At 35.8% G+C, this 16,948-nt stretch overlaps 1 protein-coding gene across 4 annotated transcripts in view; it reads left to right on the forward strand.

Annotated features, from left to right (window-relative positions):
• TASP1 (taspase 1) overlaps positions 1 to 16,948 on the forward strand; it is a 277,276-nt gene that overhangs the window by 101,640 nt on the left and 158,688 nt on the right. For all 4 annotated transcript variants that reach the window (XR_009405434.1, XM_059406523.1, XM_059406522.1 and 1 more), the window contains exon 9: positions 16,277 to 16,396. Coding sequence is in view for 3 of the 4 variants with exons in the window: in XM_059406523.1 (XP_059262506.1) it covers positions 16,277 to 16,396 (120 nt within the window). In the remaining variant the exon portion in view is untranslated. The remainder of the gene's footprint in view (positions 1 to 16,276; positions 16,397 to 16,948) is intronic.

The following is a 16,948-nucleotide window of genomic DNA, read 5'->3' on the forward strand; positions in this document are numbered from 1 at the left end:
ATCACCACATGTGACCTCCTTAATACCCATCACCTGGTTACTCCATTCCTGTATGCCCCTCCCTTCTCTAGCCCTCAGTTTGTTTCCTGGAGTCCAGAGTCTCATGGTTTGTCTCCCTCTCTGATTTCTTCCCCTTCTTTCCCCTGTTTTCCCTCCTTTCCCCTGTTGTCCTCCGTGTTATTCCTTATGTTCCACATATGAGTGAAACCATATGATAATTTTCTTTCTCTTCACTTAGCATAACCCCCTCCATTTCCATCCATGTTGATGCAAATGGTGGGTATTCATTCTTTCTGGTGGCCGAGTAATATTCCATTGTATATATGAACCACTTCTTCTTCTTTATCCATTCATCTGTTTAAGGACATCTGGGCTCCTTCCATGGTTTGGCTATTGTGGACATTGCTGCTATGAACATTGGGGTGAATGTGCCCCTTCTTTTCACTACTTCTGTATATTTGGGGTAAATACCTAGTACTGCAATTGCTGGGTTGTAGGGTAGCTCTATTTTTAATGTTTTGAGAGTCCTCCATACTGTTTTCTAGAATGGCTGCACCAGCTTATATTCCCAACACTGTAGGAGGGTTTCACTTTCTCCACATCATTGCCAGCACGTATTGTTTCATGTCTTATTAATTTTTGCCATTCTAACTGGTGTAAGTTGGTAACTCATTGTGGTTTTGATTTGTATTTCCCTGTGCCAAGTGATGTTGAATGTGTCTGTTAGCTATTCATATGTCTTGTTTGGAGAAGTGTCTGTTCATGTCTTCTGCCCATTTCTAGACTGGATTATTTGTTTTTTGGATGTAGAGTGAGAAGGTCTTTAGAGATCTTGGATACCAGCCTTTTATTTGTAATGTCACTTGCAGATATCCTCTCCCATTTCGAGGGTTGCTTCTTAGTTTTGTTGACCTTTCCTTTGCGGTGCAAAAGCTTTTTATCTTGATGAAGTCCTGAAAGTTCAGTTTTGCTTTTATTTCCCTTCTCTTTATAGACATGTCTTGAAAGAGGTTGTTGTGGCCAATGTTAATGTTCTCTTCTAGGATTTTGATAGATTCCTGTCTCACATTTAGGTCTTTCACCCATTTTGAGTTTATCTTTGTGTATTGTGTAAAGGAATGGTCCAATTTCATTGTTCTGCATGTGACTGTCCAATTTTCCCAGCACTATTTATTGAAGAGACTGTCCTTTTTCCATTGGATATTCTTTCCTAATTTGTCAAAGATTAGTTGACCATTTCTGGGGTCTCTATTCTGTTCCATTGATCTATGTGTCTGTTTTTGTGCCACGACTATGCTGATTTGATTATTGTAGCTTTGTATTATAGCTTGAAGTCAGACATTATGATACCCCCAGCTTTGGTTTTCTTTTTCAGCCATCCTCTGGCAAAATTTCTGGTTCCATGCAAATTTTAGGACTGTTTGTTCCATCTCTGTGAAAAGTGTCGATGGTATTTTGATAGGGATTGCACTGAAAGTGTAGATTGCTTTGGGCAGCATGGACATTTTCACTATATTTATTCTTCCAATCCATGAGCATGGAATGTTTTCCCATCTCTTTGTGTCTTCCTCAATTTCTTTCATAAGTGTTCTGTGTCTCTAGACTGTAGATCCTTTACTTCTTTGATTAGGTTTATTCCTAGATATCTTACAGTATTTGGTGCTGTTGTAAATGGGACCAATTCCTTAATTTCTCTTTCTTCAGTCACATTGTTATTGTATAGAAATGCAACTGATTTCTGTGAATTGATTTTGTATCCTGCATGTTGCTGAATTGCTGTATGAGTTCTAGTAGTTTGGGGGTGGAGCCTTTTGGTTTTCCACATAAAATATCATGTCATTCATCTGAGAATAGAGAGAGAATTTGACCTCCTCTTTGCCAATTTGAATGCCTTTTATTTCTTTTTGTTTCTGATGGCTAGGACTTCAGAAGCTAGGACTTCTGGTACTATGTTGAACAAAAGTTGTGAGACTGGGCATCCCTGTCGTGTTCCTGACCTTAAGGGAAATTCTAATCCAAGTCAAGCTCTAATCCAACAACCAGCTCAAATGCCACCCAGATCTGAACAAATTCTTCCTTCTACTTAGTGCATATAATGGGTATTTATAAATGCTTGTTGAATTATCTAAACATTTGCCATTTTAAGATTGGTGTGTATGGTTACTTTATAATATTGTGTAAGCTCAAGGAGCCATGAGCATTTTTTTCTTTCCTTATCAGAGTATCTAGGAAAGTGTCTTTACTCAGCTAACATTACTAACTTAAACATCTACAAAAGATGATTCTAATATTAATTTTGAGAGAGACAATCCTATAATGTTATTTTCTTCAGTTGTAAATTTTGTGGTCTTTGAAGGTAAGTTTGAATCTATTATTTAAGTGCTTCAAGCATACGTTAGTTTAAAACAGTGCTTTGCTGTTTACCAGTAAACTTGTTTCTGGGGATGTAATGAAAAAAGAGATGATACCTGAAATATTACTAATAATATAACTGTACTTCCTCAGTATTTTAGAGATCTGAAGATACTATATAAGTAAGAGAGGGAAATGATTGTGGGGAAATGATATTTTAGAAACAGCCCACAATCTCAACTGACCATTTCATAGAGGTGAGTCAGGAACTGCCCACAAGGGGGCGTGCCCATCTAGAGAAAACTTGACCGAGTTCCTTTCCTGCTATGCAGGTAAAATGCCTGTTTTACAAATAAAATCCTAGATCATGCCTTTTTTTTCTAGGAAAAAGAATGGACCCTCACCACTACAAGAATTTCTACCCATTTGCTAGCACCTGTTTATTTGGGTTGTGTGATTTTCCCAGAAGGGACCTGGACATGTGATAAAATAAAAATGGGGTTGCTTTGCAGGCTTACTGTGTGAAACTTGTGATTATCCCCCCCCCCCTTTTTTGCAAGCATTGCCTTCTCTTCGATGGTCATTTTGGGTCATTTGCTCAAGGGATAGGCAGTGCTCCATTTTCATTGCTCTGTTGATTTGTGTAGCCCGAGGTTATGTGGAACTCATATCAGCAAGTCACCTTGAGTACACAGACATTAAGTGATGTTTCCACCCGAGGTCATGGCCTCACGGGATCCTTAGTTTTTCTTCCCAATTCCTATTTTCCCTTTGACTTCAGCATTATCACCAGCAAATATTTATCGAGTGCCCTTTATATTCAGGCTTTTATGTAGTTTTTAGGGAGTAAATAGAGTGTATAACACCTAGGCACTGACCATTATATTTGGTTCATGGGAATTAAACATAAAGGGAACTCATACCATGGAGTATGTGCTAGAAGAGTGAAGGAATCAGTGAGGGCCATGGGAATTGGTAGGATAGAGAAATCACTCTACAAACTCACAAAGTTTTTCACTGTAGGCTTCATCAAGAGGGAGAATTTAAGCTGGGTCTTGGATAAAGGGGTAGGACTTAGATATTTTGATGGAGAGAAAGAGAAAGCCTTAGATTTAGAAGCCTGTAAGTAGAGAAGCTTGGTTACACTATGGAGCTTCTATAGGATGGTGGTTTCAAACTCACATGCTTCCGGGGGCCAGTCAGGTAGTCTACATGTGTGAGACAATCTAGAAAGGTGAGCACTTGGTGATACACATTCCATTTTAAGGTATTTGCAAAACAGAATATATAATACTAATGTATAACACTTTGCTGTTGAAAGCAAACTCTAGTTTTGGCAGTTTGTAATACCTTTTGTGGGCATGACAACTGATCAGATTCAACTGTGCCCAAAATTTAGCGAAACCCAAAAAGGCCATAGAAGGCATTAAGTCCACAGCCAGAGTACTCCCTGGACATTTGTCTACTTTTATTTTCACTAACTGTATTTAGGAACAATGAAGAGAATATTTTGAAATATGTATGAATGAAGCCTAGCTGGGTGATTGTTTGTTTTAATCACTGGCTTTTGAGTGGTGGGAGTCTGTAAACATTCTGAGGTTAATTTGAATGGAACTTAAGATTTCTGGGATATAGTACTAGTCATAATTAATTTGGATTGTATTTTATGTCCTAGAATATACTTAGCTTGTTTCCTACTCTTTGTGATTCCTTGATTTCTCTTTATTTTCTAATAAAATTTTAAGGTATTGAGGCATAAAAGGAAAAAGTATGTGGGCATTTTTTCTTTCCCTTTTGTTTTTTAATATGCTTATCTTTAGTAGTTGTGTATTTATGATTTTTAATAATTATATTTTGGAGAGTATACTCATAATTGTATAGTCAAATAGATATTGCTTTAAAAATATCATATCAAATAAAGTAACTTATGGACATTGGGGAGGGTATGTGCTTTGGTGAGTGCTGTGAAGTGTGTAAACCTGGTGATTCACAGACCTGTACCCCTGGGGATAAAAATATATGTTTATAAAAAATAAAAAATAAATAAAGTAACTTATTACTGTATTATTAAATTCAGTGTCAAATACTGAATCTGGAGAGGGTCAAGTTTAAATCCCGGTTAAAGAACCCATCCCAATTGTCCCGGGCATGGTGTTTCATCATTAGGAATAGAATCCAGATTGTCGAAGTTACCTTCTAGTACTTTATCTGTTGTTCCCCACTGCTTTAAGACTCAGTTCAAAGGCCAGTTGAGCTCTGGTATTTAAAAGAAAAAGTGTAATTTTATCCAGAGAAGGTAAACGTATGCCCTGAAATGAAAGAAAGACCAGAGGTCCAGACCACGGCCAGGTGTTGCTGGAAAGAGCCAAATTGGACAACTAAATTGAAAAAGGTTGCCTGCTCTTATTAAAGAGACTTTGTTGCTGTCTATTTAATTAGCAAGGCCTTAGTTCATTTATTTGGGTGTTTTTTAATCTGCCCAGATAATGAAGTTCATAGCCTATTAGTGAATATGCTGGTAGCATGTTGCGTTATCTCTGTCATTGAAGTACTGTGATATATGTGCCTGTATGAAGTGAAACTGCCAAATCATCTTGATTCCCTCCTCCCTTGAACATGTTTCTCAGACGTGATGACTGAGGTTAAGGTAGTCTCTGGTGGAAAAAGCAAAGTTAAAGCTAAAGCATAGTATATATGTTACTTATGTAGAGCTTTTAAGAAAGTGATTTGGAATTAGAGAAAGTGAATTGGTTAGTCAAAAATGAAAAGAGTGTGATCTGGTGCCAGATGGCCCAAAAGGATGGGAGGGCAGTAAAGTTTTGCTAAAGGAAAAACATTGAATGGAAGAGTGTGGACCAATATCAAGACATCTGATTTCTTTATAGATTTTAAGTGAGGGCTTAATGTTTGACAGTAAGAGTCTAAGAAGTTTGTTTTGAACAATAGGCCAGAAGGCATGCAAAACCTCCTGAAATAAAGATTACTCCTGTATCCTGAGAAGGGGGTCTGGACTTCTGTGTGGTTATTATGAGGATCAGGCAGAGATTTCACAGTAGTTGTTTAGGGTCATACTTTTGGAAAGAGCCTATTCAGAAGTGATGTGCAAAATTGTTACATTTAGGGATGATCTAAATATGAAATAATCAGAGAGAAATATGTGAGGTACTTAGGAAAATTGCTTTAGATAGGCTGAGTTTGGATCTTGCATATGTATTGAGCGAGATGCAATTTCAGAGGGCCTGGAGTTTGATTTATTAATGAGGGTCAATTAAAAACTATTCCTGATAGTTTGTTAGTTGCTATGTACAGGTTGACAGGGAGCAAGGTAAGCCACAAAAGATCCTAGGACAAGCCAAGCATATGACGAGTTTTCCCAGAGCGGGGACAACCACCTGTTTCAGGTTGAGCCTTTAGGTTCAAGGGCCTCTTGTGTGGTTGGGAAGAGATTAAGGAAATCCTTTCTGGAGTTATTTGGGGTCTCAGGACTTGCAGAAACAGTATTTTGGTATGAGATGGGGAGCAGGGGTGTGGAGAGCCACTTTTACATTGGAACAAAGTGTGAGTGAGGGGGAGTGTCTATCTGCTATTACTTTAGAGAGTCAGTGTTCTCTTCAGAGAAGAGGGAGGAGGGCTGGACCTTTGCTGGGATTTAGGTGACACACAGAGGAAATTGTTGCCTATCAGATTTACTTTATTCAGTTCATTCATTCAACCAGTAGTTTTTTCATAGAACCAACTTTGCCTTTTTTTCCAATCTATTTATTTAATGTTTATTTCTTTCACTAATTTTTCATCTTATTTTTGTTTTCTTCTTTTTCTTTGTGTTTATATTGTTCTGAAACTTCTTTAGTTGGACACTTAGGTCATGTTTTGTTCTTTTCTAATATCAACATTTTGGGTATAAGTTTTTCTCTATGTACCACTTTTGCTGTATTCCACAAGTTTTGAAATGTAATATTTTTTATTCATTATTGTTTTTATTTCTGTTTAGATTTCTTATTCGATTCATAAGTTATTTTGAAATATTTTTTCTTTTTGAATTTCCAAATTTTGTTTACTTCTATTGACTCCTGACTTAATTGTATCATAGTCAGAGAGCATATTCTATTTGATATTATTTCCTGAAATTTGTTGTAACTTAGTTTGTGCTTTTGTATATGATTAGGTTTTATAAATATTTATATGCATTTGAAAATTTTTCCTTTTGGTGTAGCCACTCTGGAGATTGGCTACAATCTCCAGATTGTATGGAGGTTCCTCAAAAAAATTTTTTTTTTAAAAAGATTTTATTTATTTATTTAACAGACAGAGATCACAAGTAGGCAGAGAGGCAAGCAGAGAGAGAGGGGGAAGCAGGCTCCCCACCGAGCAGAGAGCCAGATGTGGGGCTCAATCCCAGGACCCTGAGATCATGACCTGAGCTGAAGGCAGAGGCTTAACCCACTGAGCCACACAGGTGCCCCCCTCAAAAATTTAAAAATAGAACTACCTATGATCCAGTAATTGCTCCTGTAGATATTTACTCAAAGTATACAAAAATATAGATTCAAAGGGGTACATTCACCCCAGTGTTTATTGCAGCATTATTAATAATAGCCAAACTATGGAGAGAGCCCAAATGTCCATTGATTAATGAATAGATAAAGAAGAGGTGTTACTATGAAGTATTACTCAGCCATCAGAAAAATGAAATCTTGCCATTTGCAGCAACATGGATGGAGCTGGAGAGTATAATGCTAAGTGAAATAAGTCAGAGAAAGACAAATACCATATAATCTCATTCATATGTGGAATTTAAGAAAGAAAAAAGCTGAGTATATAGGAAGGGGGAAATCAAAAAAGGAGAGAAGGAAACAAACCGTAAGAGACTCTGAACAATAAAGAACAAATTGAGGGTTGATGGAGGGAGGTAGGTGGGGGATGGGCCAGATGGGTATTAAAGAGGTACTTAGGATGAGCACTGGCTTTAGTATGTAAGTGATGGATCACTGAATTCTATTCTAGAAATCAATATTGCATTGTGTGTTAACTAACTAAAATTTAAATTAAAAAAAGAAAATAATGTTAGCCCTCTAATTGTTGGGAACAGAATTCTATAAAAGCTAGGCAATCACACTTTTTAATATATAATTTGGGTCTTCTGTTTCTTACTGGTAGTTGAAAGAAATGTATTGAAATATCTCATTATGAGTATGATTTGTTGCTTTCTCCTTGTTGGTATGCTTTTGCTTTATATACATTTGAGCTATTCTTATTTGGTATATGCAAATTTAGAATTACTCTCTCTCTCTCTATCTGGTGTTAAACTTCCAGCATTTATCATGTAGAGATTTTATCTCTATTAATAACTTTTGTCTTAACACTTAATTTGCTCAACATTAATATAGTTACATTGTTTGGACTGGTACCTGCTTGGCATATCACTTTTCCCTCCATCCTTTTACTTTCAACTTTTCCATATCCTTATGCTTTAGGTATATCTCTGATGAATAGCATACAGCCATATTTCAAAATCTAACCTGGCATTCTAATAATTTTTAAAGACAATATTAGTTTCAATTTACATGCTGTTTTGCCATTTTATTTGTTTCCTTTCATGCCTGATTATCCTTCTTGGATTATTGTCTTAAGTCTGTTTGAGCTGATTTAACAACATACCATAGACTGGGTGGCTTATAAACAACAGAAATTTGTTTCTCACAGTTCTGGAGTCAGGGAAGTCCAGCATCGAAACCCAGGCAGTTGAGAGCTTCCTTCCTGGGTGGCCATCTTTGTGCTATAACCTCATATGGCAGAAGGGGTAGGGGAGCTTCTTGGGTGTCTCTAGAAGGGCATTAATCCCATTCATAAGGGCTCTGCCATCTTTCAGTGCCCCCACCTCCTAATAGCATCACATTGGCAGCTAGAATTTCAACATGTGAATTTTGGAAGGATACAAACATTCACAACAACAAGAAAATTTTTATTTCATTTTATTTATTTAATTAACAAATGTCTGTTGAAATCTTTGTTGCAGACGTTTGGGATTCATCAGTGAACGAAAAGATTTGTACCCACGCTGAGTGTACTTTCTAAGAGACTGAGTTGTTGAGAGGCAAGATTTGTTTATTTTCATCTTTTTCTTAAGAATTAGGGAATAACCAGTGTTGACCTCACAGTAAGTGTCAGATAGGGAAGGACACAGACATTCAAATCGTAGCAATTATTTTTCTCTTTGTGAAGTATGTAATTTACTTGCTTATTCATGCATCCATTCAACAAATCTTTATTGAATGCCTAAGAGATGTGAAGTGCTTTTCTCAGTCTTAGCAAATGGCAGTGAATAAACCATAGAAAGAATGCCGCCTTTTGTGGAGCTTCTAGTCTTGAGGGGGAGGTTGGCAATTTAAGTCATGCAAAAATCAACTGTGCAGTTTAGGAGATGTTGAGATGTTATAGAAAAAAAATAAAGTTTAGCCAAGAAAGGGAGATTAGGTCTGCTTATGAGTAGATGGTAGGGAGGACATAGAGGTCAGGTTGTACTAAAAGGAATGGTCCTTCAGGCGTTCGTTAAGTGCAGGTCGCTTGGTGGTAGACTCACTTTACTTACTGATTTAAAAATGTCTTTATTTTATTTTTGTTCCTAAAAGATAATCTTGTTGGACACCTGCTTCTAGGTTTATAGTTACTTTTCTCTGAGTAGCTTGAAGATATACCACAGTCTTCTGGCTTTTGTTGGGCTTCTGGCAGTTCTGTCATTCTATTATGGGTGATCTTTTCTTTCTAGCTGGCTCCTTTCCTTTCTCTGTGGCTTCTGGGAGATCTGGATTCTTATATCTCATAAGTTCTGGGAAATTTTAGCCTTTTCTCTTTCATTATTTTCTCTTCTTTATTCTGCCTGTTCCTTCCAGTTGGACATATGTTAGACTTTCTCTCATACTTTTTTTTCTATCTCTTTCATGTTTTACTACTTAACAGTTACTAAACAGTTGTAATCAACTGTGTATTAAATGTTATATAAATATAAATGTATTATAGTATTAGGACAGAAATAGAAATAGAAAATTTGTTCATGACTTGACGTTTTGAATTCTTCATTGTGTACTTTTAGATAAATGCATCAGCTATTGATTTTTTTAGAGGTAAAGCTTATGTGTGGTGCAATGCTTATATCTTAAGTATATAATTTGATGAATTTCGACATGCATAAAGCCATGTAGTCCATACCACTATCAAAATATAAAACATTGCCATTACTCCAGAAGGTTTTCTCATGCCCCTTCATAGTCAAGACCCCTGCTAAGACAACCATTTTTCTGATTCTTTTTCACTGCAGAGCAGTTTTACCTTTTCTAAACTTTTGTGTAAATGGGATCATATATTATATAGTCTGTTGTGTCCAGCTTCTTTTACTCAGTGGACACCTAAAAGATTATCCATATTGTTGTACATATCACTAGTTCCTTTTTATTGCTTGGACAGTCCTCCCCTGTTGCCTTTATCACAATTTTTGTATGCATTTCCCTCTTGATAGGCATTTGGGTTGTTTCTAGCTTTTGACTGTTACAGTTAAAAGTGCTGTGAACATTTTTGACAAGTCTTTTGTTTTATGTATTTTGATTTCTCTTGGGTAAATATTTAGGGTTTTAATTGCTGCGTGCATGTTTAATTTAAAATTATTTTTTTAAAAATTTTACTTCATTTTTTCAGTGTTCTAGGATTCATAGTTTATGCACCACACCCAGGGCTCCATGCAATACATGCCCTCCTTAATACCTACCACCAGTCTCATCCATCCTTCCACCACCCCCCTTTCGAAAACCCTCAGTTTGTTTCTCAGAGTCCACAGTCTCTCATGCTTTGTCTCCCCCTCCGATTTCCCCCAGTTCACTTTTCCTTTCCTTCTCCTAATGTCCTCCATGTTATTCCTTATGCTCCACAAGTAAGTGAAACCATATGATAATTGATTCTCTCTGCTTGACTTATTTCTCTCAGCATAATCTCCTCTAGTCCCGTCCATTTTGATGCAAAAGTTGGGTATTCATCCTTTCTGATGGAGGTGTAATATTCCATTATATATATGGACCATATCTTCTTTATCCATTCATCTGTTGAAGAGCATCTTGGCTCTTTCCACAGTTTGGCAACTGTAGCTATTGCTGCTATAAACATTGGGGTACATATGGCCCTTCTTTTTACTACATCTGTGTTTTTGGGGTTAATACCCAGTAGTACAATTGCAGGGTCATAGGATAGCTCTATTTTTAATTTCTTAAGGAATCTCCACACTGTTTTTCCAAAGTGGCTGCGCCAACTTGCATTTCCACCAATAGTGTAAGAGGGTTCCCCTTTCTCCACATCCTCTCGAACACTTGTTGTTTACTGTCTTGTTAATTTTGGGCATTCTAACTGGTGTAAGGTGGTATCTCAATGTTGTTTTTATTTGAATCTCCCTGATGGCTAATGATGACAAATATTTTTTCATGTGTCTGGTAGCCATTTGTGTGTCTTCTTTGGAGAATTTAAAATTTTTGATTTAGAATTTAAAAATTGTGATTAATATTTATTCCAGAAAAACAAAAAGCCAAATCAGAACTTTTAAACCAATATTTGTAGTCACTGAGGCTTATTCTCTAAGTATTTTGATCAGATGTATGCAGTTTAATGATCAGGCTAATATTATCTTAAAGGCTTTGTCAGACTTATCATTCTTAAATTCCTCAATTTTTATTTTAATTCCAGTATATCTTAGGTTTACTTTCCTTAACCAGTGGTTCATTATAAGGATAAAATAATTTTAATTTTACAGCATATGAATAAGAATAAAAATGATTTAAAGCTGTATAAAACTACCCTTGTGGTTTTTACTCTTCAGATATGTAATAATTTAAGTCATGAGTATGTTCATCTGGTCTCTTCCCTCACTTACACGTGCCCTCTCAACATGCACACTGAGGCTCTTGAACTGCTCCATTTTGAAGCAAACAAACCCATAGTTCATTATTTGAAATATTATTTTAAAAACCAAGATTAAAACCATGGCTTTTTCTACCTCGAATGTTGCAAGCCTCAGAAGACTGTCTAGGTGTTCTGCCATTTGGAAAACATTGTCTTCTGCTGTATTTAAGGGTTTAGAATTTTTAGGTAAATCTCTGGAGCTTTGTTATGGTATGAACTTTAATTAAAGTTGTGTAGTGTAGATATATTAAAGCCCCATAAAAGCATGGTTAACCCACTTCATTTTTATTTTGAGCTAAAAATGTTTCTGTTAACTTTTGTTGAGTGATTTAAGGAATAAATAACAATTTTTTAATACATTTTTTTTCTGTAGTAGATATGTTTGACTCTAATTTGTGTAGCGTTGCAGAGATATTTAATGCATACTTACTAAGCAAAGAAAATAAGGGATTATTTAAGAATAGACATCTTGACTATAATTAATAGAAACATCATTTATAATACTGGGCATCAGAAGGGTGATTTTCTTTTTTTAATTTAAATTCAATTAGTGAACATATAATACATTATTAGTTTTGGATGTAATGTTCAGTGATTCATTAGTTGTGTATAACACCTGGTGCTCATCACGTCCTGTGCCCTCCTTAATACCCACCACCCAGTTACCCCATCCCCCCACCTACCTTCCTTTCCACAACCCTCAGTTTGTTTCCTGGAATCAAGAGTCTCTCATGGTTTATCTCCCTCCCTGATTTCTTCTCATTCAGTTTTTCTTCCCCAGAAGGGTGATTTTCCTTGGAGAGAGGGAAAAGGTCATTGGGTATTGTATTCTTATTTCCAAATTTTCCTTGGTTTCAGCCAAGCCATATACACAAGAGTAGATAATTCTAACTAAATCATGCTTTGTTTACCCATACCTAATATTCTTTTTTTTTTTTTAAAGATTTTATTTATTTATTTGACAGACAGATCACAAGCAGGTAGAGAGGCAGGCAGAGAGCCTGATGCGGGGCTTGATCCCAGGACCCTGAGATCATGACCTGAGCTGAAGGCAGAGGCTCAACCCCACCCAGGTGCCCCCATACCTAATATTCTTAATCCTCTAGTGGCCCCACTGTGGGGCTGGTTTTTGGGAGATAGACATGGAGTCAGTCTAGGTCACTGGTAGCTGGAACTAATTCCATGGTTAGAATATTCAAAGACGTAAAGCTATATGCTGCCATTAATGTACTGTCATGGAGGGTGTAAATCATCTGCTTTTCTCAAGTGGAAGTTCATGCCAATTATAATCTTGCTCATAATCCTAACAAACGTGCATGTTGAAGTTTTGGGATCTTTTAAAAAAATGTATTTTTTTTTATTGTATTGGGTTATTTCCACTGAATACCAGTTTCAGGATGCACTTATGTGTTTGAGATATTATTCTTGCATTTTAGCTATTTGATACTTGAGTAATTCTGTATAGAAGAAAGGCCAGGTTAATGAGATAGGTAACTGATAGATGATGTCTCTTGGCAGATTTCAGAGTTAGAACACAGATTAGAAGCATAATTTTATGGTGCGAAGTACCTACACTTTGTTTTAAGGGATTTGTTCTTTTTGAAGTAGTTATGTTTTACTTAATTTGATTTTACAGTGATTGTGTAATAGCCATCTCCAGATTAGAGCAGAGAAAAATTAAAACTTTTGACATTAAGCCCAACATGATTACTAGTTTATTGGTGAGTTGAAGAAAGTTTTATTTCCGTGTTTTTCATAATACATGCAATCTCTATGCCAACTTAATATACATGTGTTTATTATAAGGGGAACTATATGATTTATACAGTTGCTTTTTAATCACTCTTTTATCAAATAAGTATTGGAAATAGCGTGTTTCAGTTGAGGACAATAGGACATGTGTACCTATGTGGAGCATGTACTTTTAATTATTTATGGAGTATAAGAGCATAATAGTAGCTCTATATACTAACAGTCATTGTGTGTTTTTTAACCTTTCTAGGATTTCATTTCTGTACAAATGAGTTCTGTGAAATTATTATGGCTAAAATACCAGTGTTTGTCATTCACTTAATTTATCTACACTTCATAAAAATGCTTAAATCTTACTTCATCATCCTTAAATTTGCCTTTCAGTATGTGAAATCTATGAACTAATTCTTGAATATTTATGAAGTAATTCTGATTTTTGCGGGTGTTGCAAGCCCCTAGGAATATTTAGCTTAATTTGGAACAGCATTCTGTAGTTTTGCTTGATTTTTCATTCTTAAAAACCAAGTTCAGTAAATCCACCTACATGTAATATTTTTGTATCTTTCTCTAGTAGTTTGATTAGATAAGAGTCTTTATAGTTTATGATATCCTGATGAAATGCTAAGAAAATTGTTTCATAAGTAATGCATATCATTGTGTATACATTATCTATCCCTTCAGCTAAAATTCTGTTTTACAGAATGCTTGGGATCAGCAGTCACAGTTAATAAAGAACTAATGAAGAATACCCTTTCTTGACTTTATTGTTGTTAAGGAAAGTATCTTATAGTTTCTGTTTATTTGTATGAGAGTTTTCTGTTTCTAAAAGAAACAGAGATATGTATGAGATCAGTACGTTAAGACACTTTACAGTATGTTCATTGTGGTACGATCATGGTGATATGCTGCCAATTGATAGTTGCATGAGGTAGAACTTAAATCTTTTATGTTGACATAATGCTAATGCTGAAGTTTCTCCTTCAGCAGATTTGTGCCCATAAACTTATTTGCCTTAAAATGAGTAGAGCGGATGTTTGGCTGATAATGAATCCCATAGTATGGTATTTTACCTTGTTTCTTAAGGTAGGGTCTGAGGACCAGCAATATCAGCATTGCTGGAGAGGTTGTTAAGTGGAGAGTCTTGACCAGTGCCAGATTACTTAATAAGAATCTACATTTAACAGGTTCTCAGATGATTTGTGTGTACATTAAACTTTGAGAAGGCCTCCTGTTGAAGACATAAGACCTGGCATCTGAAAAGGAACAGACACATCTCTATTTGAGGTTGCAAGGGTGTAAAAATATAGGAATTATTTCCTAGAATAATGAAGGAAATGTTTCCCCTTTAAAGTACATTTCTCTTTAGGGTTCTTCTTCTTCTTCTTTTTTTTTTTCCTGGAATAAAATGCCTAATGCAATTGTTTACTTTTATACTTTTATCTTACCTACCAAAGAAAATAAACTTTACTTCTTCCATAACAAATGAGGAAACCTAGTTATTGTTAAGTCTTCCCTAAGGTAGTGGCATCCTCTGGATTTGCATGAAACTGAGTGTTGAGAAAAGAGATGGAAAACTGAGGCCTTGATATTAGAATGGTCTTGCATGTATCATCACTTGTTTTACTTGTTTCTGTGACACCCTGGATGCAGACATGCTTTATATCCTCCTAACTGAAGATTAAGTATGCCTCCATGTCTGCTGTATGTAAAATCAGTCAGTCAGCCCTTTCCTCAGAGAGTTTACAGTCAGGTTAGCGAGCTATCTTTGAAACTCAGGCAGTCTGCCACCTGCGCAACTGTGGTATTCCTGGATATAGCCTAGACTTCCCCTGTCTGTGGTTAAAGGGAGAGAGGGAAAAAAACACTTATTTCAGTCAGCTACATGTTTTCTATTAAAGTAAGTAGTGTCCTAGTGTATCAGTATTGTTAAGAGGAGTTAGAATCTAGAGCAAAAACCAAAGAAATGTAAATGTCTAGATGTACCTTCTCCTAACAGACTTCATGTAATATTTGTTGAGACATACTCTACTTCTGGATTTTTAAATTTGCTTGAAGTAAAAAACTTTTGCTTGCACTATTTCAGAACTCCCTTCAATGTTGCTCACCTTCTAAGGTTGCCCTAGGAACTCACTGACTTTTCTGGGGATTGCCTGAGAGTGTCATTTGAAAACTCTTTAGCCAGGGATCCCTCAGTACAAATGAAGTATTGCTCAGCAGTATGGGCAATAAACTACGCAGGAGGAGGACCTGGTCTTGTTGAGCCTGGAGTTGTGCCTGGGCTCTTTTATGCATTTTTGGGGGTGAGGGAGAGGGTGGGAGTCTTGGGTTGTGGGGCATAGTTTAAAAACCAGAACTCTAGAGTGAGAACATTGCAATGACTGTTGTTAACCTAAAGACCTGTAGTAGCCTCCCTTGTTAATATACACAAAGAGATATTTTTTTGAAACATTTTCCCTATTTTCTGTGATTTTGATTTTTACGCAGAATCATAAGGTTTGTCTGTCTTGCACAGGTGACCCAGAAATCTTTGAAGTAGGAGACAGCTGCTTATAGTCAATAATATATTGGGACTTGGGACAAGATACAGAAATGCAAAGATACCTCCGAGGAATGTACAATTTTCTGCTATATAGTTGGCGAGCATATTATTAATATAGCAGTGGAAGGAGGTGGCCATCAATTTCTCACAAGCAAGGAATTATAAAAGATAATTGTAACATAGTATGGTTCAAGATTGTAACCACCATTCTCTTTATTTATTGTATTAAATATATTATTTTTAGAAATTTATGTACAATATTTTTAGAAGTACTAGAAATGGCACTTACTGGTTCATTTATGCCATAGATCTTCTCCTCTTACAAATTTTCAATCATGAACTTAATACTGGAGATTAAGGGGACACTGCGATATGCTATTTTATATTAGATTGTGTTTTTTCCTTCTCCCTTAGGAATGCTAGGCTTATTATTAGAGAAAAGCAACAAGACACTTTTGCTCAGGATCTTTCAGTAGAAAATACATTTTGACTTGAATTTTAGTGGCAACTTGATAATAGATTGATACTAATATCAATCAATTAATATTAATAGATTAATATTAATAACTTGATAATAGATTAATAGATTAAGAGTTTGCTGAATTATGTCATGATTGTATTGAAAAGTGCTGTGTGGTCATATCAAATTGTGACACTCTGTGCTCAATGAGTGCTCATATCCTGTTCACTCTCTAGGAGAATGACTCAGGCACTTTGGACACAGTGGGCGCTGTAGTGGTGGACCATGAAGGGAACGTTGCTGCTGCTGTCTCCAGTGGAGGCTTGGCCTTGAAACATCCAGGGAGAGTTGGACAGGTTAGTATTACAGGGTTTTTAAACTAGCTTTTCAATTTAAAACACGGAATTTTCTAGCTCACCATTTTTTTAAGCCAGCAAAAAGTTTTTTTCATTTGAAAAAAAATTATATTATTGTGATTTTTTAAAAACATTTATATAATTCCAGATTCTAAAAAAAACACCTCTCCCATAGAGTTCTTTTTGATCTTTATCGTCAGTAGTACTATGTTTTTTTTACTTCCAACAGGCTGAGTATTGGGTATTTAGTAGACATTAAAAAAAATATATGAGTTGATCTTCATTTTCTTTCTTTGCGAATGTCATTCCCTATAGGAGTAAACATTACCTAACTATATTGTTGTTGCTTTGTAGGTAGGAAATGATTTTAGAGTAACTGTGTATTTCCTCCATTCAAGGAATAGTAAAATTCTTTTTTTTTTTATTTTACTTATTTTATTTTTTTTTAAATTTTTAATTTTTTATAAACATATATTTTTATCTCCAGGGGTACAGGTCTGTGAATCACCAGGTTTACACACTTCACAGCACTCACCAAAGCACATACCCTTA

Source organism: Mustela nigripes, chromosome 7, assembly GCF_022355385.1.
Source record: "Mustela nigripes isolate SB6536 chromosome 7, MUSNIG.SB6536, whole genome shotgun sequence".
In the NCBI taxonomy this organism is placed as follows: domain Eukaryota; kingdom Metazoa; phylum Chordata; class Mammalia; order Carnivora; family Mustelidae; genus Mustela; species Mustela nigripes.